General features: G+C 35.6%; 1 protein-coding gene across 30 annotated transcripts in view; it reads right to left on the minus strand.

Moving 5' to 3' along the window:
* The window catches only part of PICALM (phosphatidylinositol binding clathrin assembly protein), a 111,774-nt gene that overhangs the window by 19,891 nt on the left and 64,967 nt on the right, over positions 1-26,916 (minus strand). For 4 of the 30 annotated variants that reach the window (XM_054526154.2, XM_009246906.3, XM_054526144.1 and 1 more), the window contains 10 exons: positions 25,376-25,461; positions 23,043-23,166; positions 22,651-22,787; positions 18,849-18,952; positions 12,276-12,425; positions 6,225-6,332; positions 4,544-4,675; positions 4,417-4,447; positions 3,494-3,593; positions 432-455 (listed from right to left, as the gene is read on the minus strand). In XM_054526154.2, the coding sequence (XP_054382129.1) occupies positions 432-455; positions 3,494-3,593; positions 4,417-4,447; positions 4,544-4,675; positions 6,225-6,332; positions 12,276-12,425; positions 18,849-18,952; positions 22,651-22,787; positions 23,043-23,166; positions 25,376-25,461 (996 nt within the window). The remainder of the gene's footprint in view (positions 1-431; positions 456-3,493; positions 3,594-4,416; positions 4,448-4,543; positions 4,676-6,224; positions 6,333-12,275; positions 12,426-18,848; positions 18,953-22,650; positions 22,788-23,042; positions 23,167-25,375; positions 25,462-26,916) is intronic. The other 26 variants (XM_063728226.1, XM_054526146.1, XM_063728225.1 and 23 more) reach the window with 15 other exon arrangements.

Raw genomic sequence — 26,916 nt, forward strand, 5'->3', positions numbered from 1 at the left:
CGTGTAGGGCTTATTGGTCTCTCCCTACTTAAAACCAAGATCTGCAAGAGCAGTAGACAAACTGCCAAGAAGAGCAGAAGCCTGTAAGATTTCATGCAGTTGTTATTTTAAACATTACCACAATCAACATTTCCCTTCATTCAGAAGTCATCAAGTGCATAGTGGCAGCACAGATACACACACAGACATCCAGCCATCTGGCAGCAAATGGCGGAATATTAAGCAAGAAAAAAAATCGGTATTTCCCATGCCACCATCAGAATCAATTCTGCAACACACCCATGAAATCAGTAGATGCTAGGAAGAATTTCTGGCACATTGAAAATCTGAATGTGAAAACAAGTAATAGCTGAAAGGTTATGAGATTCTGCTACAGCAGTGGTTAATAGCATGCCAATTTATTGCAAAAAGGCTCGTTTTTGGTCACTTACGTATTGTGGAAAATGCATGCCATTCTGTTTTTCCCAGGGAGAACAATTACATAATGCAATAACACTGGATTAGAACAAGTACTTACACAACAGAAAATACACAGAGAGCATTTTAGTTCACATGTACATTCACTAACTACCTAAAATCCCTTGTATTTCCAGTATCTAATGAAAGAACATCTATACTAAAACACTATCAAGGTTGACAAGGGAATTGTAGTCTTTGGCCTCATCTCTTTATATGAAAAATAGTTTATTGATTACAAGTACCATTAAAACATCAATTCTGTCAACAGTGTCAATAGTGCAAAATTCTGGGCATCGCATAAACAGGGTTGCATCAGATGTCTACCACAGAAAAAAAACAAGCACTAATTAAAAGAATTTGTAGTATAATATATATTTTAATAAAATTCCAATGAATTTGTGTTAAATTTAAAAAACACTGAAAAACCTTGACAGTGTTTAAGGATTAATAAAAAGGTTAGAAATGTAAAGAAATGTCAAAAGCAGCAGTTTATCTTAAGTAGTGAATCACATTATCAGCCCCAAACGTTAGCCATTAAAAAGAAAACTCCATAAAAATACATACAAATATTTTAGCAAAATCCTTAGGAGATGATACACATTACCATATATAACACAGCAAGATAAAGACTGTTATCTTATCAACTTAAATACAAATTCCACATGACTAAATACCGATTACATTTTATTAGTCAGTCTTAAGTGCTATCTATGAACTCCTAACACTTTATATAGATTAATACTAACTTAAGAAAATATTCATTATATTTTAATAGCAGCATTGGTATTTATATCATTCCTCATACATCATCAATGTCGTAATTCACACGAGACCATAAAATCCACTACTCTAAACTCCTACCATACCCTAGTCGGTGAGGTGTGTTATAGTGGGAAGAAGACTGGATTCAGAGTCAAAGAGATGGATTTCAACTTAAATCTGCTTTTCAACTGCTTTGCACTTAGGGGGAAAAAAAAATCTTTAAAAGTGGGGTGATTCATGCTCCAATTCCCTCAAGACAGCAACATTTACATGTTTAAGATTGTGTATTTGTGTGTATAAAAATCTAAACTACTTAAATGCAAAGTTTTAAAATCAGTGATGATAGGCTGGGCGTGGTAGCTCAGGCCTGTAATCCCAGCACTCTGGGAGGCCGAGGCGGGTGGATCACTTGAGGTCAGGAGTTCAAGACCAGCCTGGCTAACATGATGAAACCCAGTCTCTACTAAAAATTAAAAAATTAGCTGGGCGTGGTGGTGGGCACCTGTAATCCCAGCTACTCGGGAGGCTGAGGCAGGAGAATCACTTGAACCTGGGAGGCAGAGGTTGCAGTGAGCTGAGGTCGCGCCACTGCAATCTTGCCTGGGCAAAAGAGCAAGACACCGTCTCAAAAAAAAAAATACAAAATAATAAAATTAGTGATGGCAATGAACACTGCCTGAAAGAAAACAACAACAACAACAACAAAAAACACTGCCTTAAAAAGGTAGCTAAATCTCAATATTACTTTCCATTCATGAAGTCGTAAGCTATATAATGAAATGCACAAATTTTAACAAATATACTATTTTTAGCTCAGTCCTACTAATTTTAACATATCATTAACCCACGGAAAACAGGGCAGTGCTCTGGAAGTGGCTATAAGGACAATAGCAGCCTCTAACAGTAACAGGACAGCTGTCAGTAATGTGTAGCCCGTGTAATCAAAACACAGCTACTAGCCTACTGTCTGGAGAAAGAATGCTTCAAACTTTTCCACACCAAGTTTTCTTTGACTGATGAAAATTTGTTGGTTGGTAAGATAGAAATTGGCCAAGGACAGGAGAATAGCCACAAAGCTATTCTGGGTCTACTATACCTTACAGTAATTAAAACATACTAAAACCTCTTCATTACTAGATGCTAATTATTTAATTAGAAAATACAGTTAATCCTCATTATTCATGGATTCCACATTTGCAAATTCACCTACCTGATAAACTTTGTGACAACAAAAATCAACACTCCTGGTGCTTTCAAGGCCATTCATGCTCATTTGCAGAGTGGCAAAAATTTGACTCATCCAATACAGTTCACCTCCAGCTGAGATGGAACAAAGGACACTCTGCCTTGGTTCAGCTCTCATACCAGACCAGAGGATAGAGAAGGAGGATGGGGAGTCCATCATACTGCAAGAAACTCTGACTGTGGGGCCAGCTGCACAGGGCTAAAACTCCAACTCTGGCACCAGTTAGTGCGACAGCCTTAAGCAAGTCACTTAACACTTCTGAACTTTATTTCCTCTTTTGTAAAATAAAGAAAATAGAATATACTAGAATGAGGTTTTCTAAAAGGATCGTCTATGTGACATATACATATATGCATATATTTCCCCTAGCAAGGGTTCAGCGTTCACTAATTCAGTGTTTGGGGTGACTTAAGTACTTAACTGCCACAAATAATGAGTATCAACTGTATAAGTTACAAGACATATATATAATTGTCAAATACATTGTCATACATATAAATTATATGACAAAACCCAAGCAAGTATAGTTTCTTTACCAATAATGAAATCAGAAGATTTTGTATTTTAGAAAAATAAATAAAAAATTTGAGGTCAGTAATATAGAGTAGTGATTAAGGACATATGTTCTATAGTTAGGCTGCCTAGGTTATAAAAATTCAACTAATCATTTAAGATCTCTGTAATCCTGAGCACATTGCTTAATAACTCTGCGCCTCCACTTCCTCATCTGTAAAATGGGGATAATAATAGTTACTAACACATTAATAGGAGGATTATCAAAAATAAAACATTATTATTTACTGGAATATGTCTGGCACAAAGTAACCCTTAAATACATGTTAGCCACTAAAATGTATCTGGTAAATATAGGCAATCAGCTTCCTTTGAAAGAAATACAAATTACTTAAAACTTCTAAACTCAGTAACAATCCTTCTATTTATGTCTATCACTTTAAAAACATTTTCATGTTACATATTTAACTAAATTATTCAAGTGTTAGTCTATCAGGAGCTTTTTCAACTCACCATTGTTGCAGCATTCCAAGCGGTTGTTGGTGCAACCTTTGGTTGCCAGTTAGATCCTCCAGTTAACTTCTTTTCACCTGGTTGACTCCAATTTACATCACTTTAAATAAACATAAGTGAGAATATTAAATGTCTCTAACTATAAAGTTTCCTTAGCTATATACTTATATTGAACAGAGTAAGACAGAGACTTGAGGCTGGGCGTGGTGGCTCACACCTGTAATCCCAGCACTTTGGGAGGCCAAGGCAGGCAAATCACTTGAGGTCAGGAGTTCGAAATCTGGCTGGGCAACATGGTGAAACCCCATCTCTACTAAAAATAACAAAAATTAGGCATGCATGGTGGCCCGTGCCTGTAATCCCAGCTACTAGGGAGGCTGAGGCAGGAGAATTGCCTGAACCCAGGCAGTGGAGGTTGCAGCGAGCCAAGATAGCGCCACTGCACTCCAGCTTGGGCGACAGAGCGAGACTCTGTTAAAAAAAAAAAAAAAAAAAAAAAAAAAAAAAGGCCGGATGCAGTGGCTCAGGCCTGTAATCCCAGCACTTTGGGAGGCCGAGGCAGGCGGATCACGAGGTCAGGAGATTGAGACCAACCTGGCTAACACGATGAAACCCCGTCTCTACTAAAAATACAAAAAAATTAGCCAGGCGTGGTGGTGGGTGCCTGTAGTCCCAGCTACTTGAGAGGCTGAGGCAGAAGAAAGGCGTGAATCTGGGAGGCGGAGCTTGCAGTGGGCTGAGATTGCGCCACTGCACTCCAGCCTGAGCAACACAGCGAGACTCCGTGTCAAAAAAAAAAAAAAGATGCAGACTTGACATCTCTACATAGTTTTGAGACGAAAGCCAAATCAACCCTCCAAATAACACGTGGAGAAAACACTAAATAACACATGGAGAAAACAATGTGTATATTAATCACTCACTTCTTAGTGGTTCCATTTCCGATGCCAAGATCTAGGAAAGGAGAACAACAAAAAAGCATTTTATAACACGAGACTCAGTTTAATAAAACAACACAAAAGAAGACTAAAGTATCCAAAGACTACTTACTGCCCACAAGGTTGGCTAAAGATGAATCCAAGTCATCAGATACTAACTTGTTAGGCGGGAGTTTGGCAACAGGAAGGCTCTGGTTCTGAGAGGCCACTGTTGGTTTGAGAAGTCCACCTAGTTCATCAAAGCCTTAAAGTTACAAACAGACGAAATAGAATTTGTAAGGAACTTTATGATGCTATGGTTTTCTAAAGGAGGTCTTTGCCTTTTCTCCTTGTTTATTCACTGGAAAAGTATCCAAAAAACAGACATTAGTAAATGTCTTTAAATGGAAAATGAAGAAATTCACCACTTCATAGTGAATTGACTGAGAAGGCTGTATTTGCTTTGACAGAAATCATCTCTTATGTCATGACAAAATTACATTAGGGTTAAAGGGGATAAGAGAGAAGTATTATAAAAGGGAAAAAACTAATGTAATTCTCCTGCTAGCCCAGCAAAATTTTCTGAAGACTCACTTATATCTAAAGCAATATAGGTTAAAAAATAGCTCTCTGGAACTTTGAAAAAAGTTCCTTTTACATTAAGAAATAAGATTTTATAGACCTTTTTTTTTTTAAAAGCAGAGAATGTAAGAGTGAACTATATCTAAGAAACTGCTAAATACTGTAATTGTATAAGCCCATCTAGTAAACGAGAACAATTCTTAAAAACGAAAATAAAATTCTTTACGTTTTCTTCACCAAATTATAGAAAATAAAAGAAAATCCAATCAAACAAACCCTCTATGGGACTCAATAGTATGATCTAGGAATATTACAGTTTGAAAAAGAAAGTCACCAAAGATGATGGTTCACAACGATTGGTCTCTCTTTCCACTTTCCTAGGCAAGACAAACTAAAACCTACCGCAGCAAAAAAATATTATCATAAACCTACTAGTGCACAGAAAAAAATAAATTCTTAGTCCATACATATTCTTTATAGGCTTGCTTCTTAGTTTTTGAAGGATAACTAATTATATGTTATAAAATTAAGAACATCTCAATATATTCTCTCTAAATGGCTAAAAGTTAATTACTAACCAAAATCAAAGGCCATCCGATGGTAAGAAAAGAATTATGAGTGTCAAAGTTTTATAGGCACCTCAAATTAACAAGGTATTAATGAAAACACAAAGTGGAAACCTGGTTCTACAGATCTATAAAGTTCCTTTAAGACAAATGAACCATAATAAGAATCATTCACGAAACAATAAAAAGCTCCTGTACCCACAGGCCTGATTATTTAATACATTCTAATTGTTTATACATAGACTATTTAAACAAGTCAAGGTACCATAAGTTATATTATTCTAGTTTACAAACATAGCCAATTTCATACATTAAGAGACAATACAGTTATTATTCATTTCAGTAAAGGTAAAAATTGTATGCCTAAAAAGGCACAACATCTACACATAGTCACAAGCAACTTAGCATTCTACAGAGCTAAATCTCTTTTTCTCTCTTATTTTGCTCTAGGACTAACAAAATCTTCCCAACAAAATTGGCACCAATAAAAGAATAATGACTAAACAGCTCCTTGAAGTTCTCATCTAGTGCTTGGGGGGATGGGGACAATTTCTTTGGCTACCCCAATTTAATATACCCAAACATTTTAAAAGCAGCATTATTTTTCCTTACACAGAATCTAAATTAGGACATTATAATATTTTTAATAAATTTTTTTTTCCTTACCCCCAGAATCTACAATAACATTTGTAGATTTATTTCCAAACACAGATTCAAAGTCAACATTAAGGCCAGCTGAAGGGTGTGGCTGTGCAACTGGAGAAGGAGTGAATCCTGAGTAAACCAAAATGGAAAAAAGCTCAATTATTTAATAACTCTACATTTATGACTATTTAATAATGATGACAATAGAATGGAAAATGCACTAAATTCCCCAAACAAAAACAAAGCCAATCCTTCAAGAAAAATGTTTTCTATATCACATTTTTTGCAGTGATTACGTTTTCCCTAACAAAATCATCCTACTGACAAAATTAACAAATGAGCAACTCACACTGAACTGAAAATATGCTTCATTACAGAAATCTTTGCTTATCTTTTACCTTAATTTTATATGCAGATAATCTTTAAAAAACTAAACACATCTAAAATTACAAGATTTTGCATGAAGCAAAACATATATGCAATGTAAGGGATCAGTTGAGAATGCAATAAGAATTCTGTGGTGCTTTAAAAAACAAGTATGAAACTTCTCAGTATCCCCAAGATAAAAGTTTTTCTCCCTCCCACCTACCCATTTTCCATATTTCTCTCCATCCTTCCTTCAACAGCTAATCAAAAGCGAAATAGCTTAAGTTCAGTGACGGGATTCTGAATGTTGCAACTCACTAATCCTTATATCCACCTGTATCCATGTGCTTTTAAAACATCAAAGAAAAAAGATATGCCACTTTCAACTCTCAACCACTCTCTAACTTCAACTTAGTACTTGCAACAGTGGGGATGACAAGCACAAACTCAAGCATACTAATTAAGGTGACTCTAGTCTTGAAACACAAAACCATTAACAGACCTTATTCTTTTTTGCCTGCGTTACACTAATGCTACTGGTATTACACAGACAATAAGCTCACATCTTTAAGATCAGCCTATACAGAGTTAACAAATGTAAGATTTCCAACTATGTGAGGTTATATTTGAGTAAGGTTCTGAATGTCTAGGGGCTGAAAAGAATTAAAATCACCTAAAAATATTAGGTCTGTCATGTGATTTGGAGAACTTTCAATCACTGAGTATATCCAAATAAATGTCAACCTCGCAAGGATCACAAAGAAGAAATTATTTCACCTTGTGGAATGTTATAAGGCTCCTAAGGTCTCTTCCTTTTCTAAATTCTACTAAGTCAGAATATAAAAAACCAAAGAAACAAACAAAAACCACCTATATTAGAAGGTTAACAACTACACCATTAGGGAGAAGTTAAACTTTTGGTGTCCCAAACTTAGGATCCCTTTCTTCCCCTCCTCTATTCAGGTCAGAATCTCACTTTGAATTCTTAATGTGTAACACCAGGACGTAAAGAAGTACAGTGATGTCATGCTGTACTAGAGACTGATCTCAAAGAAAACTGTAAAAAGTAGGACAAGATTTGGTGAGATGTCCAAGAAGGTCCTCAAAGACAGAAACAATTTATTATTAGCAAAGAACCACACAAGCTGATCCACACTAATAATACTACTTTAAAGTAGCATTTTACACATCCTATAATGACTATTCTGTAGCACACACATTTTTAGAGAATGTACCAGTTTGATCTTGTTCCATAATCACGTAACCCTTAAACTACTGTTAACTCAAAGACATTGGTCATACAATGAGAACACAAAACACTATCAAAATATGAAATAATTTAGTATATAAATCTTCTGACTATTCATCAAAAGGATCTGAGAATCCTAGACTTACCAATTTAATAATATTTTTAAGTGTGCAAGATGTTTAAGAATTATGCCATCAGCTTATTGGTTGTTCTCTTCACTCTTTACATAAAAAGCGAATGTATCTACTCAAGAAAAAAATCTATCATGCTTAATTATGTGTCCATGCTATCATCAGAGTGTAAGTAGTACAGACAATGTTCTTTAAATCATTCTGGTAATAATCTTGGCTACTGATGTCACTAACTTTTAGATTATATATGGAACAACAATTTAAAATTAGGCCAATATATCAAATTCCCATTTTCTCCTGCTACTTTGTCTCAGCTTTCTAAAATATGATTGATATAAGAGATAAACCTATCCTTTATAGTCACACAGAAATGACTTCATTACTTTCTGTAAAAAGAGGAGCCATCTCCTGAGGTGCCTAGAGGTACCAATCTGTGAAATTACAACATAATTACCTAAAAGCATAAAAGGTTAGAAAGACTATAAAGTAACCCAGAACTTGTATCTCAAGTTTTAAAAGCCTCTATAGACAGAGGAAAAAAGTAAAATAAAGTTAAAAAAAAATTAATAAACTGCAATAGCTAATCAGCTATTAATATTTGCTTAAAGTCACACAGTTATCAGGGAGGCAAGCAGTTTATTTCCAAATTTCCAAAGTAACAATCTTTTAAGTAATTATTGCATGCCTGAAACACATACACCAACAAGGTTAGAGTTTTACATCATAATTTCAATGCACATCGTCAACTTTTTGTGAAACTATCAGGACTGCCAACTTTTAATTTTTAAGTTATTTAAAACAAAAAGACCCAGCTAGTATCACTATTCTAAAAGAGAAAAGTTTACATAAATACACACACACACACATGCGTGCGCACATGCTAAAAAGAGCAGGCGCTGACCTCTGAGTTAAGATTAACTTTATATCATTACATTGTCCTGCTTACTCTTCCATTTCACCAAGGCCCAGCGAAAACTTTCTCACTAACCAGCACCAATCCACAGTTTATCATTTAGAAACCACTGGCCTAAAGGGTAAATCTCAAGAGGACAATAATAAATTAATTGAAAAGTACAAGATCAACAAGCTTTGGGGACAGAAAGGCATTCCAAACACCTTTTACAAAATTTGGTTGGATTGTTAATTGATTTTGGTGGTAGTTTCACAATAAATTAGGACTCATACTTTTTTGTCAAAGTAACTACTACCATTTATTAAACCCTACTAAACACTATGCAAGGGCTTTATAAACAGGGTATTATTTAAACCTCACATAAACCCTATGACATAGTTATTATTATCCCCGTTTTACAGATGAGGAAACAAAGAGAGATTACATAATGTACCCAAGGTCAAAGATTTAGTAAGCATCAGAACCAAGACTTGAACCCCCATTGGTTTGATTCTAGAATCTATTAGGGTTTTCAGTTTAATCCCAAGTATTTCACCTTACATAAAATAGTAAGTAGAAAAAGAAATTTTTTACTATTGTATAATTATTATTAAAAACAACTCAAACTTGATGAACTTCTTGAGCTTTTCATTACTAATATTAGACCAAAAAAAGTGAATAATCTTTGGCAATTTTAAAATCTAAAAGCAATAAAGAAAAAATCAATGTTTAAGATTTTAGTTGATGACTACATAATAATTTAGGTAAGAAGTACATTCTAAGTATGATGTGGTCCACATATACAAGAATTTCAAATTCTTTAAATTTTTTGAGAGATGGGGTCTTGCATGCTGCCCAGGCTGGCCTCAAACTCCTGGCCTCAAGCTATCCTCCTGCCTCAGCTTCCTAATTAGCTGGAATTATGGGTACCAGCTACTGTACCCAGCTCCCAAGATGGTTTTTAGTAGTAGTCGTTTTGATACTTTTATATACCTAGCAAAGTGCTAGATGTTACATAGTCATGTATGTAAACTTCATGACAATCCTGCAAGACACTATTATCCCAACTTGCATAGCCTTAAAAAGTTAAATACTTGCTTAAAGTTAAGTTCATGAAGCAGAACTAGAATTCAAACCTAAGTTCACTAGGCTCCAAGCAAATACCATCAAATGCCCTAATAAATTCCATTTTGAAATACATTTAGTCCTGTCCAATTCTTGCGATCAAGAGCCTCAATTCTTTAGTCGTGTCAAACATTCTTTTTAATGCCAACTTAACTACAATAATAACTACTATGCACACAGAAAATATCAGCTGGACTTTGAGGTTTTATTGCTACCACACTGGCCTTGAATATATGTGGAAAGACATAGATAACACAAAACTTCAGATTCCATAACCTTGTAATATTAAAACGTTTTTATGCTTCTGAAAATTTAAGGTCTTGAGAATGGAGTAAAGTAAGAAGATGATAAGCATCTATTCATAAAACCACCAAGTGTTTAATTAACGCAAATGAAGTTAGGCAAAAACTAGTGTGTTCTCTGAAAGAAATATTTTTTCTTACCAAGTTTATAAAAACTAATTTTAAGAAAAAAAAAAAATCCTTCCTGCACAAATAAGTTGTAAAGATACTGTTATCTAGCTCCAAATGAGCCGGCTACAGTAGAAGAAACAAGGCACATAAAGGTAGTATTACGATAAACTTAAGTGACACAAAAAATTCTGACAAGGCATACAAGGCAGGAAGGCGGGAAAGGAGTAAGGAAAGGGAGAAAAAGAGGGCAAGGGGGAAGGAAAGAATCAGGGAAGCAGCTAGGGAGGCAGGCGAGGAATAAGAGGAAGAAGAGAAAGAAAAAAGAAAGAGAAGAGGAGGAACAGTTATGAGTGGGATGGGTAATTAAGAAAAACAAAAAATGGGGGGAGCCCAAGCACTTGGCATTCTTCAAATTACAACTTACTAAAAAAAGAACTTAAGGCTCCATGAAGTATTAAAAAAACATATTCCGTTAGAATAAATTAAAAAGAAAAACCCAACACCGTATCTCATTAGAAAAGAAATATTAGGCAGCTGGCTTTTTAGCCAACACTATCCTGTCCTCTAATGTGTGGTTTTACAGCTAAGAAAGAAAGCCTAGACACTTTCACAGACACTCACATACGCAGCATAGTTAAGACCACAACTCTCCTTTATGTACAATTCAGTGTTCTTGAAGCTTCAATGAGGACAAGCTACCTATTACACTGATCATTGTATCAGATAAATGTCTTCCCTCTGTCAAGGTCAGAGGCTGTCTAGATACATAGCTATTCTGATTTTTCTGGATTGTTCTTAATCCTATAGAGTAAGGGTTGGCAACTTTGTATCAAAATGACATGAAGGAATTACTGCAATGAATTATCACACTTTGGATATATATGTGTTTTAAGCTATTAGACTAGTCATATTTTTACAACACCTGACTTGGAACTTTGTCTAATCTCCTTCTACTAACTTGCTTTCTAGTTAATTCTTCCTTCTCTTCCTTCCTCTCACTCATATATATCTAAGAGAATATTTAGAATGTGGTCACATGATTTGTTGAGGGTATACTGATGACTTTCTGCATGCTGTTTTAATCAAATATTTAAATTCACATCACCGTTAAGCTGTTTCTCTGAACTGAACAAAAGAAATTTCATCATCTTTGGGACTGGCGGGGAGCAGGGTTAGCATCTTTTTCAGCAGAATTCAAAAACATTTATTTCAGCTTCAGTATATACTTTAAAACTTACTATTCCCTATATAACCTTAGTGTGAAATTCTGCCTTTTTATAATGCAGTTACAGGATATCCAAGTAAAGTTGCGTTTCTGCTTTACTATTTAAAATGAAACACATACTTCCTACTTTTATCTCCATACTATCAATAAAGTGAAATCCTTCAGAATGGGATAAAAGATATGCACAGATTTTGGACAATATAAAACTGTGACGTGCAACAGTTAAAAGAGAAAGTATTAAAGATAGCTGCTAAGACTGATTAACCACCCTCTCTCCCAAGCACAAAGAGAAAAATATAATCACATATAAACATGTAAGTTTAAGAGATGTTACTTTTCAACCATTTCTCCAAACTAAAACAGGAAGCTGCATGTGATACTAGACAGCTAGAGTACTGCACTATAACACGACAGAGAACTAAACACTAAAAAAAAAAAAAAAAAAAAAAAAAAAAGTTCAACATCAAGAGAAATTTTCCTAAAAGTCTGTATAAATAAAATTGGGATACTAGTGTCAATTTTAAAACCTCACTACATCATTGCTGGTTAGTTTTAGAATTTGATATTAAAATCTGAATTATTGCAGTGCTTTTAAAGTAATTAATGGACACGTAAAATATAGTTAGGCAGTATAAACATTGATTGGAAAAAAAGGTTAAATGGTACTTTACCAACAAACATTTCATGAGTAGGTGTCCTAGTAGTAAAAGTGGATACATCTGAAGAAATGGAAAGGTGAACATCACCACTACTTTTTGTGAGAAAAGGATTTAAGCTTGGAATGGCATCATCAACAGCATCTACAGGAGCAGAGAAAGGATCTGTGCAGTCCAAATGTATTACAGCAAAATGAAGAAAGGAAGTAAATAAATTAGTATTGTAATTAGTCAAAAGATGCAAAGTGAAAGGTAGTAACTATATTATTGCTTATTAATCTTATTAATCTTAAATATCTAAATTATCAAAAACAAAAATACCTAATTATCAAGATAGAAGAATTGCATTTAACATATTTTTAAACGAATCCTTAGAAAAAATCATTTTATTTGTTAACACCAGAAAGCCAACAGTCAGGTAGTTAAAAAAGAGAATAATAACCAAGATGTTTCTATAAAGAGCCACCCATCCTGCACCAATCTTCCCTGTTCTAGGTGAGTGTGTTGGTTGTGGTGGTACAGCTGTGTTTACTTGAATAACTGACATTGACAATTGGTATGTGTGTCGTCAGTAAACTTTCAAAGAAAAAAAGAGGGTAATGACAAATTAGGGCTAAGACGCTGTTTTTGGCATGTGCAGATAATTCCTGCATAGATTCAAAATAAAAAATAAAGATGAAGAAAAAAATCTAAGGATGGGGGGAAAGAATTTTAGATAATTAAGAACAGAGATGAAACAATGTCCACTTAACAGACTGGGAACAGCTTTGAATGTCTATCTAAGAGCTTTGGTCTCTAAATGATTTGCTAAAGGAACAACAAAAGTGTTGTTTGCCTACTAGAATGATATAAATATGTACTATATCAAATCCTTTATCTAAAGTTATTCTAGTGTCAGATAATTATTATACTGATACATTATTCAAGATAATCATCATTCTAATGACTGAAATCTGTTTTTCCTTACTTCTCAAGATTTAAAGAGCTAACTAAATGGGGAAAGAAAAAATAAAAAGCAGCAAAAATAGTATCATAATTTTTTCTTTGTAACATAATTAAAAATAAGAGGATACTCCTGTAATTCTAAACAGTGGAATCTTCTTGTCTGTTCTAGTTTAGTTCTTGACCTTCACTGAAATATACTGTGGTATCTTCATACTACTAGGTACTGTATTTTACTCTTAAGATTGTATGATTGAACATTAAGAAGGCAACAGTGGCCTAAGGACCAGCTCATTTACTATGATATAGGCACACTTCCTTTAAAGTCAAAAAATTCAAGGCAAGCATTCTATAAGCTCAAATACAACTGTTTGAAAAAGGAAAAAAAAAAATCAAGAAAATACTCAGGTTATGATTTTAAAAATAACACATCTTTTTAATACAACTTTTTCTGTAGTAAGAACTTTTCTATAATAGTATTCTTATGCAACATCAATTCACACTAAAAAAAAAAAAAAAAAGTCCTACAAACCTATCAAAATATGCTGATAATGCTATTCAAACTCGAAATCTTTCCCATCATTCCACCCCCAATACATGGAACACTGGGAAAAAAGAATCAGAAAACAGTAATTCAGAAATAGAAAGTAGAAAATAGTTACAAGAAGTTGCAGGGGGGCGCGGTGGGTTTTTTTGTTTTCTTCTTTTTGAGAGTGGGTCTTGCTCTGTGGCCCAGGCAGACTGCAGTGGTACAATCATAGCTCACTGTAGCCTCAAACTCCTGGGCTCAAGTGATTCTCCCACCTCAGCCTTCCGAGTAGCTGAGACTACAGGCACATGCCACCATGCCTGGCTAATTTAATTTTTGTAGAGATGCTATGATACCAACGCTAGTCTTGAACCCCTGCCTGGACTCAAGCGATCCTCCTGCCTTGGCCTCCCAAAGTGCTGGGATTACAGACATGAGCCACCAAGGACATTGGTTTTTAGTACTAAAAATATATATATATTTTTAGCTAATATATATACTGATGGCCACTCTAGCTTCTTGCATAAGAAAGGAGTTGCATTAAGCTTACAGTTGGCCAGTTAGGCTGAAAGTTCTGGGTTTTTTGTTTTTTTTTTTTTTTGAGACAGAGTCGAGCTCGCTGTGTCGTCTAGGCTGGAGGGCAATGGCATGATCTCAGCTCATTGCAAATTCCGCCTCCTGGGTTCAAGCAATTCTCCCGCCTCAAGCTCCCGAGTAGCTGGGATTACAGGCACCTGCCACCACGCTCAGCTCATTTTTCTATTTTTAGTAGAGGCGGGGTTTCACCATGTTGACCAGGCTGGCCTCGAACTCCTGACCTCAGGTGATCCACCCGCCTTGGCCTCCCCAAAGTGCTGGCATTACAGGCATGAGCCACCACACACGGCCGAATGTTCTGTTTTTAAATACATGATATTAACAGCTGCATAGAGTTTTAAAAGTACATTATATTTTGTCAGACAAGTAAGTAAAATATCTCTGTTTTTCATGCCAAAAAAAGCCATGAAATAAGTCATTTTTTAAAGACACATTATTTCTGTAACAGATCCATTGGTTTATGAGAAAACACATGTTCAGGAAAGGTTACCAGTCATCCGCTGTTCTATTGACAGATAGGTTTTATCTAGCACCTAATTTCAATCACTTCCTATTACGTGAAACACCTTAGAGAAGAATATTCAGAAATATGTGTAAATGCATTCATAATTAGATCAATCAGATAAGGAAAAGCAGTTCCTAATCTACTTGACAAAATACAAGTAATCTACAAGATGTTAATCTATTAATGGACATTATACTATAATAATGAAAACCAATTCATTAAGGTATAATAATAACGCTCCAGCTATTTCAAGTTAATCTATTAAACTGGCAATTCGAAATCCCTTAAAGTTTTTTTTTTTTTTAGATAACAGTCTTGCTCTGTTGCCTAGGTTGGAATGCAGTGGCATAATCATAGCTTACTGCAGCCTCGACCCTTCTGTGCTCAAGCAATCCCTCCACTTTAGCCTTCTGAGTAGCTGGGACCACAGGTGTATGGCACCATGCCTGGCTAATTTTCTGATTTTTTTGTAGAGGCAAGGTCTCGCCATGTTGCCCAGGCTGGTCTCGAACTCCTGGGCTCAAATAATCTGCCTGCCTCAGCTCCCAAACTGCTGGGATTACAAGTGTGAGCCACTGCACCCAGTCTAAAATTTTTAAATATGGCTTTGTCCTTTTTTTTTTCATTATTCATTCAAGTTTTATTTTTTCGTTTTTTTGAGACAGAGGTTCGCTCTGTCACCCAGGCTGGAATGCAGGGGCATGATATTGGCTCACTGCAACCTCCGCTTCTCAGGTTCAAGCGACTCTCGTGCCTCAGCTTCCCAAGTACCTGGGATTACAGGTGCACACCACCACACCCAGCTAATTTTTATATTTTTTGTAGAGACGGGGTATCACCATGTTGGCCAGGCTGGTCTCAAATTCCTGACCTCAAGTGATCCACCCACCTCAACCTCCCAAAATGCTGGGATTACAGGTGTGAGCCACCACACACCTGGCCCAAAAGTTTAATTTTATGCTACACTAGAGTCATTTAAAAAAATCCAAAAAAAGTTAAAACAAGGACTAAAATGGCACCACAGTCATATTATCGCCTTTAAGTCCTGAACAACTGATACCTACATTCACACACACTAAACTGATTTTTTTTTAAACATGGTAGAGACAAGGTCGTGCTATGTTGCCCAGGCTGGTCTCAAACTCCTGGGCTCACGCAATCCTCCTGCCTTGGTCTCCTAAAGTATTGCAATTACAGGTATGAGCCACCGCACCTGCCCAGATAATAAAATTTTTTCATCAGGTGTTTTGTGTTTCATGCCAGCTAAAAGTAAAGCAAATTAAACTTCAGAATGGATAATTCTATTACACCTAAACTAAAATCTGAAATCTTGCTTCAAATACTCAACAGTGTACCAAACTGATAATATTGTATACTTTTAGATATAAAAATTCAAAGTTTGCTATCATCCAAAATTTTCAGGGTGATGAAAACCAAGATCTTCTGAGATATTAGTATTCAATACCAACTGCTTGTTTAGACTCCACAACATTTCTTGAAAAAGTCAAGGCTCATTAATAATACAATGAAGCCAACAAGAGAGCTTGTGTTCTCTCATTTTCATTTTACCAAAAGGTGGAATCTTAAATGTCTTTCATATATACATATAAACTTTTCTTCCCTTTATCTCTATCTTATCACTAATCTATGACTAGGAATGCGCATCATTTCTGTGGTGTTTATAAGAACTAAATTAAATACTATGTCTGTTACTGGCATTCATTTTTAGCTAATAAAAGCCAATAAAAGAACAGTACAAGATTTGGGGATTATGAAAAAAATCATACCTTTGCTTTGTCATATACTATAAGAGCAGCATTATATGTAAAATGTTACATATTTAAGTGTTCAAGTAAACAGTTAACTTCAAAATACCTTAAGCATTTAATGTTATGATCTAAGCTTCTCACATGAGATTTCGTTTCTTTTCTTTTCTGTCTCCCAGGCTAGAGTGTGGTGGCACAAATCTCGGCTCACTACAATCTCTGCCTCCCGGGTTCAAGTGATTCTCATGCTTCGGCCTCCCGAGAAGCTGGGATTACAGATGTGTACCACCACACCTGGCTAATTTTTGTATTTTTAGTAGAGACAGGGTTTTGCCATGTTGGCGAGGCTGGTCTGGAACTCCTGTCCTCGTGTGATCTGCCCGCCTTGGTTTCCCAAAGTACTGGGATTACAGGTGTGAGCCATCTCACCTGGCCTTATATGAGATTTATTTCAGTCTAACTTTAAGTTAGTCTAGTCTAACTTCAATTTTAAAAATTAAAAAAATATATATTGATCTGATTGTCCTGGATATGAGTACTGACTTGAATTAGAACATTCTCAGCTTAAAATACTCTTCAGTATCATGCAGAAGTCAAAACCTTGTTTATCACCAACTCAGAAGCCAAATATCCTTATATGAAAGTCAAGACAGGATTTAATTCTGATTAAATTATAGGACTTAATATGGAGGGAATTTTTACAGAAACAGCATACAAAGCAAAATAACCGAAAATAGAAAAGTAAAACATGATTAAATGTATTCCAATATATTGCAGTCTGTCACATACAGACTTTGATGGAATAATGTCTTCTAACAGGACATAAAACAATTCTTACAGACTGAAATTACTTAGAATTGTTCTCCCACAGTAATAGTCTATCTGCTTTCATATGTGACTTTAACAATTTCAAGTAGAAACTTCAACTTGTCATTTTTAGTTGTACATGGTGTCCAGACAAAACAAGAATTGCAGTTCAGCTTCTTTGAAATGTTTAATGTATTTTTATTTGGCCTTCTATAAAATTTTTAGTCTATTTAGAAAAACAACTCAGCCCTAGTAAGACTACTACATTTCTTTAAAAAAGGAAATAAGCTGAAACTGCTTAAATGGTCATGTTAATTCTACTAACCTTTTCTAAAGCAATTCACAATAAGGCAGAAAATAATCAAGAATCCAAAAATCAGAACACACCATTAGGATATTAAGAAACTCCTTTCTTAATCTTAATTTACTATCTATAGTTCATTCTGAAATAATTCTAAAATACTTAACTTTAAACTATTAATATCTTGTCATTTTTAGGAATTACTCTCAGATCTTAAGACTTAGCTAAATTAAACTAGCCTTCAAAGTCAATTAGTTTTTTAAATCAAGTTCAGGCTCACAAAATTAGCATGAAATCTAGTGTTTTAGGGTTTTACTATCTGCTCTGTGCCCCACCTTATTCAACAAACATTTACAAACTACTTGTCAGAACAAAATATTTTAAAACTTGCCTTCACACAGCTTACTTTCTAGGATATAGTTCCTTCAAAAAAATAATTTAAAATGTTCTTAAATTCAAAACATTAAAATAAAATGAAAAAAGCTTTGTTTATATACTGTAAAAACTCATTAGAATAATTAATTTATCTCGCTATGAGAGATAAGCCTATCACTTCAGAACTGCTTAAGGGCAGCAAACATTCCTATTGGTACAAGGGGAAAATTCTTTGACTAGCAAAATCTTTCACGTCTTAATTAAAAAAACATTTAAAACATTTATGTCTTGACCATAAAGCTGGTCAAGACAATTATGGTCACAACATAGTTCCCTGTGTGATAATACCATCTGAGTTTTATTAGAACTATATCATATACTTAACACAAAGATAAGTTATTTCCCCAAAAGTTAAAAAAAAAAATTCTACACCAAAATCAAAATAACCACTATGAATTTTCTGGTTATGGAATAAAAATTCAACATTAAAAGAATAATCTCATACTTAAAAACACATTTGGTCTTTCCTCTTATATTTAGTTTTATCTTTATTAAATGTCATTTCATAATTTAATTGAACATAAATTCCTAAATTATTTATAATAAATGAACATACCTTCAAGGGATAAAATTGCTTCATTGCCATTTTAATACTTATCAAGTTCTCATGTATCAAGTGTAATAAAAAACTACAAATAAGTAAAACACCACAGAATGAGGAGGAGAGATGCATGTAACATCTAAAATAGAATTCATCAATGCTTACCTCCCCATGTACTTGCTACCTGAGAAGCAGTTGACATAGGATGTACAGATGGGTGAAAAGTTGGCTGCTGCAAATCAAGCAGATCACTGGGCAGCTTTGATGTGCTAGAAAGATATTTTGGAAGCGTGTTTTATTTACCAGAAAAACTTTGCTACTTTAGTGTCACCTTCTCCATCCACCGCAGATAAAAACATTAAAAACAAGGGTGAAAAGTCTCATTAATATAAATCTCAAAAGAGGAACAGTTTCTTCATATAATAGCATATTTCTAAGGAGGCTTGGAAAAATAATCTAATATCATATCTTAAGTTTATACAGGATTCAAAGAACAGTAGCTCTTCTAAAAAGGATGAATGTCTTCCCCTGGAAAAAACTAATTTCCTTATTAAAATGAACCTAAACAACAAGATTCTAAAATACAAAATATCATAGCAATTTTAATATTTTTAATAAAACTCTTTTCTTACTTTTAATATTCACAGAACTTGAATCACATCTGCAATACACTACAAAGTAAAATACTCATTAACCTCACTTCTAGTGCCTCAGTGTCCAAATTATGTATCAATGATACAGGGAAAAAATTTTACATGCATTTATGAATAGAGCCACCCCATCACACAACACACTATTTACATGATATATTTCTTTCTTTTTTTTTGAGACAGAGTCTCGCTCTGTCGCCCAGGATGGAGTGCAGCAGCGTGATCTTGGCTCACTGTAACCTCCGCCTCCCAGGTTCAAGTGATTCTCCTGCCTTAGCCTCCCACGCAGCTGCGACTACAGGTGTGCAGCACCGCATCCGGCTAATTTTTGTATTTTTAGTAGAGACAGGGTTTCACCATGTTGGCCAGGCTGGTCTCAAACTCTTGACCTCAGGTGATCCGCCCGCCTCGGCCTCCCAGAGTGCTGGGATTACAGGCGTGAGCCACTGCGCTCAGCCTCTTTTTTTGTTGTTGTTTTGTTTTTTTTTTTGAGAGTCTCACTCTGTTGTCCAGGCTGGAGTGCAGTGATGTGATCTTGGCTCAATGCAACCTCCATCTCCTGGGTTCCAGCGATTCCCATGCCTTAGCCTCCCAAGAAGCTGGGATTACAGGCGCATGCCGCCATGCTTGGCTAATTTTTGTCCTTTAGTAGAGACAGGGTTTCACCACACTGCCCAGGCTGGCCTCAAACTCCTGACCTCAGATGATCCACCCACCTGAGCCTCCCAAAGTGCTGGGATTACAGGCGTGAGCCACCATGCTTGGCTTACATGATATATTTCTACCTCAAGACTTCTATGTAATTTTTTTTTTTTTGAGACGGAGTCTCGCTCTGTCGCCCAGGCTGGAGTGCAGGCTCACTGCAAGCTCCGCCTCCCGGGTTCATGCCATTCTTCTGCCTCAGCCTCCCGAGTAGCTGGGACTACAGGCGCCTGCCACCACGCCCGGCTAATTTTTTATATTTTTAGTAGAGATGGGGTTTCACCGTGTTAGCCAGGATGGTCTCGATCTCCCGACCTCATGATGCACCCACCTCGGCCTCCCAAAGTGCTGGGATTACAGGCATGAGCCACCGTGCCCGGCCGACTTCTACGTGATTTTAATGAACAACTCAAAACATGACCCCAGAGTGTCTAAGAATTCAAACACAGTACAGATAATTTTTTTAAGAGAAGGGGTCTGGAGGCTGGGTGTAGTGGCTCATGCCTGTAATCCCAGCACTTTGGGAGGCTGAGGCGTGTGGACTGCTTGAGTTCAAAAGTTCAAGATCAACTTGGGCAAAATGGCGAAAAAATACGAAAAATAGCTGGGCATTGTGGAGTGTGCCTGTAGTCCCAGCTACTCGGGAAGCTAAGGCAGAGGGAACGCTTGAGCCCAGGAGGTTGAGGCTGCAGTGAGCCATGACTGTGCCACTGCACTCCAGCCTGGGTGACAGAGTAAGAAAGCGTCTCAAAAGAGAGAGAGAGACTGAGAGAGAGACAGACAAAGAGACAAAGAGATGTTGCCCAGGCTAGCTTGTACCGCTGGGCTCAGGCCTTCCTCCTGCCTCAACCTCCTGAGTAGCTGGGACAACAGGCACATGCCACCACACCCAGCTCCTAATTTTTAACTTATATATTCTCCAAAATAGAATGTTTTTCTCTTCAAATGGATATACAATAATTGTACATATTTATGGGATACATATGATATTGTGATACATGCATACCATGTAATTATCAGGACATCTATCACACCTCAAACATTCATCACTTCTCTGCGTTGAGAACATTCTAAATCTTCTAGCTACTTTGATATAGATAATACAATTATTGTTAATTAGTAATTCTACTGTGCTATCAAACGCTAGAACTTATTCCTTCTAACTGTATTTTTATAAAGAAGTTTTGAAGACATGTCTTTTAGATGTATAATAGTTGTGTAGATAGTAGATACAATGCATTTAGTGCTTTGGGGAACATATAGAATATACAATAATAATTCTGTAAATGGGCTGTAAGATTTGCCCTTAATTACTATTAAAAAGGTCAAAATTTTTAGTATGTGACATAAAACATAGTGAAATTAGTTCTTTATCCAATAATTTGTTTCAGCCTCGAACACTGAACATTCTTTTCACTTCTCTCTCCTAGGACAGACTTCTTTTCAAGATCTCCATGTTGAGAACTTGCCCCTTAATGGGGTCAATGTTACTTAACTGGGGATTGAAGAAGGTAGCATACATGAGCAAACAAATCATAAAGCTGAAAGAAAAAAAAGAACTAAATTCAACAAACACCTACTAAGATTTTAGGGAGCAGGCAGCAACTGAGCATGCATACAGCAAGCAGTTCACGTAGTAAAACTTACACTGAGCTATTAGGCTCAGCTATTAGGAGTCAGTAGGCAGGCAGATGAGCTTTTAAGGGTGAGTTAATAAACAACTACAACAAAGTGAAAGGAAAAAACTCACCACTCTCTATGGAACATTTAACATGTGCTAATAATGCACTGTGCTAAAACCTAGTCACCTGGGAGCACCTTAAAAACAAAAATTCTTGGGCCCCAGGCCCTACCTATTGAATCAGAACTCTAGGATTGGAACTCAGATATCTGTAGTTTAATAAACTCTCCAAATGTTTCTGATGTTAAAGTTGAGAACCACAATCTCATTTGAAAACAAGGTTTCTCAAAAAAAGTTAAGAACTAACAGAGCCAGGATTCAAACCAGAATCTGACTTTTAAACTACTTTAAGCCACTCTGAGGTTCAGAAAATGCCAATTGTTTTACTTTACCCGGCAATATTATATTTCCATGTTAAGTAGCTTAAATTAGACAACAAGATTATTAAAGTTAGTCTGGTAGGCTTCAATACCAAGAAAGCTGGCAACTAAACTCTGTCACTGTGTTCCAGATTACAGAGTTTAAAACCAGGAAACAGATACGACAGATGTTTAATATCTAATGAAATGGTATTTTTGAAATATATATCATACCCATATGTCAAAGAGCTATAAAGGGTCTCGAACCATTAGATGCCTCATAAATGTGTTTAATCATAATTTTTACACAATGAAAAGTTGGCCCAGAGACAACAGCTATATTCCTATTAGTATAAGTCAGTGATTTAACTATCTTCCATTTCCTAAATACATAAAATATAAACTCTTACCACTTTATCTTTAGATATTATACCAATATCACCATTTATTGCCACCTCTTTGTGTGAACAGATTATAAAAGCATAAATAAAAGTAAACCTGAAAAGTTCTGCAAAATTTCTATTAGAAGTCTTTGAATCTACATATTCAAAGGTAACCTTAACTTCTACTCCTACCTGTTAGAAGAACTAGGGGTAGAAAATATGTCAATGGCTGGTGCAGTCATTATCCCTCCTGCTGAGGTGGATACAGGAGAGGCTGCAGTTGTTAAAGAGGTATGAGGTTTCTTTGCAAGTTCTTTTAGGCGCTGTTCCTGTTAAGAAAGCGAACTACCATAAGGATTCCAGAAACCAGATTTCTTTGTATAGCCTCTGAAAAAAGCATTTTCTAATTTTTTCTGACAGCAGATATTCTGTTTTACCTAATTCTATGTCAGGACGAAAAGTTAGACTGAGTTTCAGCCCATTAGGTAGCTATACACTTAAGACTCTAAGTCTGTGCAGAGGCCCCATTTACCTAATGAACACCTGTACTCATTTTTCCAAATAAGGAGAATGCACGAACTTACCTTTAAAGCTTTCAAACGTGCCTGTTCTTCCTCTAATGCTGCCTGCTTTTCCCTTTCATCCACTTTGGTCAGAGATAGACCAGTGCTTGCCAGGGAAGAGACTGCATTGGAAAGTGTAGTTGCCCTAGGATAATTGAACAGAGATAATTTGGCTTTTTGCTAAACACTTCACATTACACCCAGGTCATGAAATGGTCTGGCAACCTTGCCATGGATAGGCACTATAATTATAAACTTAACTTCTGGATTCAAACCCAGTACTTCAGATGAAATATTCTACCCAGTGATCTACAGGATTAAAGCAATTAGAAAAATCTTGACTTAATATACACTCACTGCTTTTAGAGTAAGTGTTTGACTTTGGAAAGGGTTCACAATAGAGTGGGGCACATTGCCTCTTCCAAGCCCCAAGAGAGGAAACCAATGCAATTGGGAAAGAGCCCACATACTCCCACAAAATCCCTGATGGGAAAAAGTTTTGAGTTTATCACAGGGAAAACCCTCTGCTAATTTACAGCCTACGTTTCAGCAGTGCCACAGGAACACCAAAACATGCATACCAGTAATACGTAACGTAAGTCTAGGTATGTTTCACCTATAACAACATCCCCAGAGGACTTCAGGTTCCTTCAAAAGAAGACTGATTTCAATCTAGTCACCAGGCCATCTGGCATCTTTCTATGTGCTGCCCTTTTGCCAAACTAGAATTTCCTTTTTAATATACATGTACAATGTATCATTTTTCACTGGCAAGGCACCTCCTTTCCCTTTTATCAAAAACGTATCCACACTATAAACCTCAACGTTAACTTTCCAAATGTTAACTCTAGGCTAAGTAAAACAAGTGGTAAAGAATTCTAACCTGAAGAACTACCTTGAGCTTTATTAATTTTCCTTTTACCACACACCAAACACCATTAGTTTCTACTCTTAAGCACATAAAGTGGTAAAAACTACCTTTTAAATTTTATGTAAAATTAGTATTATAAATAAGCCAATAAAAAGGTACAACTCAGAAGACAAAGGAAGAGTAACATAGCTGTGACAGAAATGCAAGAAAACCAATAAATTTTATGATAAACATTTCAGGTAAATTGGTGCACCTGAACTACGTGGCTCTTTTTTTCGTTATTCTCTCAAATAAATGAGACTTATTGTTTTGACTGCTACTTCGAAAATCCTACTAGAAAATTCAAAGTACAAATCTAGGATTAAAAATGAGTACTAAAATCCAATAACGGCATTTTCCTTTGGAAATTATTTAAATTTTATTACTAAAAGAAAGACCAAAAGTTCTGAAACAATCAGAAAGTCTAAAAAGAACCAAAGGAAGGTTCTCACTATACAAATTCTTTCTTCATGCTGTTTTAAAAAAAGGTTCATAAGAAAACATGAGAATAACTCAAGTAATTTCTTAACCCAATGCAAAAATCATGTTACCAGATTGATATGAAATAATTTGTGTTACTTTCAATTTGCTAGGTTAACTGGTCTTAGTCTGAGGAATTAGCTTAAAACATAATAAAGTCATTAAAATATAAAATATCAATAATCAACCCCATGAACTGGCATTAGGCAGAGATGATGCAATTTGATGTCAGATATTCTAGGTTTGAGTCCCAGCATTGCTACTACATACTTCACAGGGCTATTGTGAGGATTGAGCCAATTAATACGAAAGTATCTTGCAATTATAGGCCTGGCACGGTGGTTCATGCCTGTAATCCCAGCACTTTGGGAGGCTGAGGTGTGCAGATCACTTGAGTTCAGGGGTTCAAGACCAGCCTGGTCAACATGGTGAAACCCTGTCTCTACTAAAAATACAAAAATTAGCCGGGCGTGGTGGCATGCATCTGTAGTCCCAACTACTTGGGAGGCTGAGGTGGGAGAATCACTTGAACCCGGGAGGTGGAAGTTGCAAGTGAGTTGAGACTGTGCCACTGCACTCCAGCCTGGGCAACAGAGTGAGACTCTGCCTCGGGGGAAGAAAAAAAAAAAGTATCTTATAACTATAAAGCACCATATAAAACAATGCATTATCATCTTTAGGAGAAATTTTGACATCATAAACACAATTCTAAACTATGCAGTCACTGTCATTATCTTAACAGATGCTGACATTTATTGAAGGTCAGAAACGATTTCAAGAATTTGCATGTATTAATCCATTTAATCCGGATACTAATTCTATGAGCCTGATATTATGATTAAACCCATTTTATAGAAAATGAATTCAAGATAAAGAGAAATTAAACAGCTTGGAACTTGAGCCGGTTTCATCTACTCCCTCAGAAAAATCACTCTGGCTTTTTGTCCTACAAAGAATGATGTACCTGCTTGCAGCTGTAGAATCTTTGATTTTCTTTCCTTCCAAGGAAGCTAAATGTTGTTCCAAAGCATCAAGAAGACTGCTGGGGGCCTGCAATTGTACAAATATTAAGAATTTCATGATAATTAGGCCACTGGTCAAATTAAATCAAGTATCATCTAATCAGAAAGCAACAAAAATAAACAGGTATGTTCTTCATGTACTAATTAACAGTGGAGTTTTAGCTACTTAATGAGAATGACAATCTTACTTTTGTTATACAAACATGACCTAGTTGGAGATATTAAGAAACATTATCAAAAACATTAAGAACTGATAACTATGTAAACATGAAACATTTTTTAAAAATCTTGCAAGTACTTAAATTTTAAAGTAAAACCATACTCCTAAAAGCTAGACATACTACTGAGCATGCAGAAGGTAATTAATAAGCACCTGCTGAGCAACTGAATGTGTTCAAACATGACTCTGGAATAATTACTGATAAATGGCACTGAACACTGTCATCAGGGAAATGAAAATGAAAATCACAATGAGATACACCTTTTCACTTACTACAATGACTAAAGTTAAATATATCTGCAGTATCAAATGTTGGTGAGCATATGGAACAACTGGAACTCTCATATATCACTAGTGGGAGTTTATCACCTTGAAAATGGATTAGGTTGTTCTTTACAAAGTTAAATACACACCTACCTTAATGACCCAATTCCATTCCTATTTACCCCAAAGAGATAAAAACTTATCTCTGTAAGAAAAGACTTAATGTTTAATGTGGCTTTATTTACAATAGTCAAAAACTGCAAATAATCCTAAAGTCCATCATTTGGAAATGGATAGACAAAATTGTGGTAAATATTATTCAGCAATAAAGAAGAATTAATTAATGGTATATTCAACAACATAGATCTCAAACAATACAATGAGCAAAAAAAGCCAGAATGCAAAAGTAAATACTTGTATGATTACACTTATATTAAGTTTAAGAACCAACAAAATTATGCTATTAGAAATCAAAACAGTGACTGTAGAGGTGGGTAAGAAGTGACTGGAGGGGGGCATAAGGATTGGGGAAATAGAATTTTCCTATCTTGAATGATGTGTTGGTTACACAAATGTTTATTTATCAAACTGCATTGAAATGAATACTTATGTTGTTTTTTTAATGGAAGACTAATTTTAAACTCAGGCTATAGGTCAAATCTCAACTTAATATGAAGAAAGCTCTCAAAAGGAAACCTTTTCAGTGTGCAGACTAACTGTCCACTCTAAGTGAAGCAAATGCATTAGTAGCATTTACTTACCCTAAATATTCTATAGGATTTGAGATACAGTTTCTGGATATAGGATCTAAAAATAGTTAAAGGGGCAATACCTACTAATTTCTCTATCATTGATGACTTTAACAACTTCTTTCATCCACTATTCCCTCTATATACCAGGACCTCAGCCCAAGGGAGACACAATAGAAAACCATTTAAAACCAAATACTACATTGGAAGATGAACTTCTTTGTTGAACTGAGACTAAAGAGTATACACT

This window comes from Pongo abelii, chromosome 9 (assembly GCF_028885655.2).
Source record: "Pongo abelii isolate AG06213 chromosome 9, NHGRI_mPonAbe1-v2.0_pri, whole genome shotgun sequence".
NCBI lineage: Eukaryota > Metazoa > Chordata > Mammalia > Primates > Hominidae > Pongo > Pongo abelii.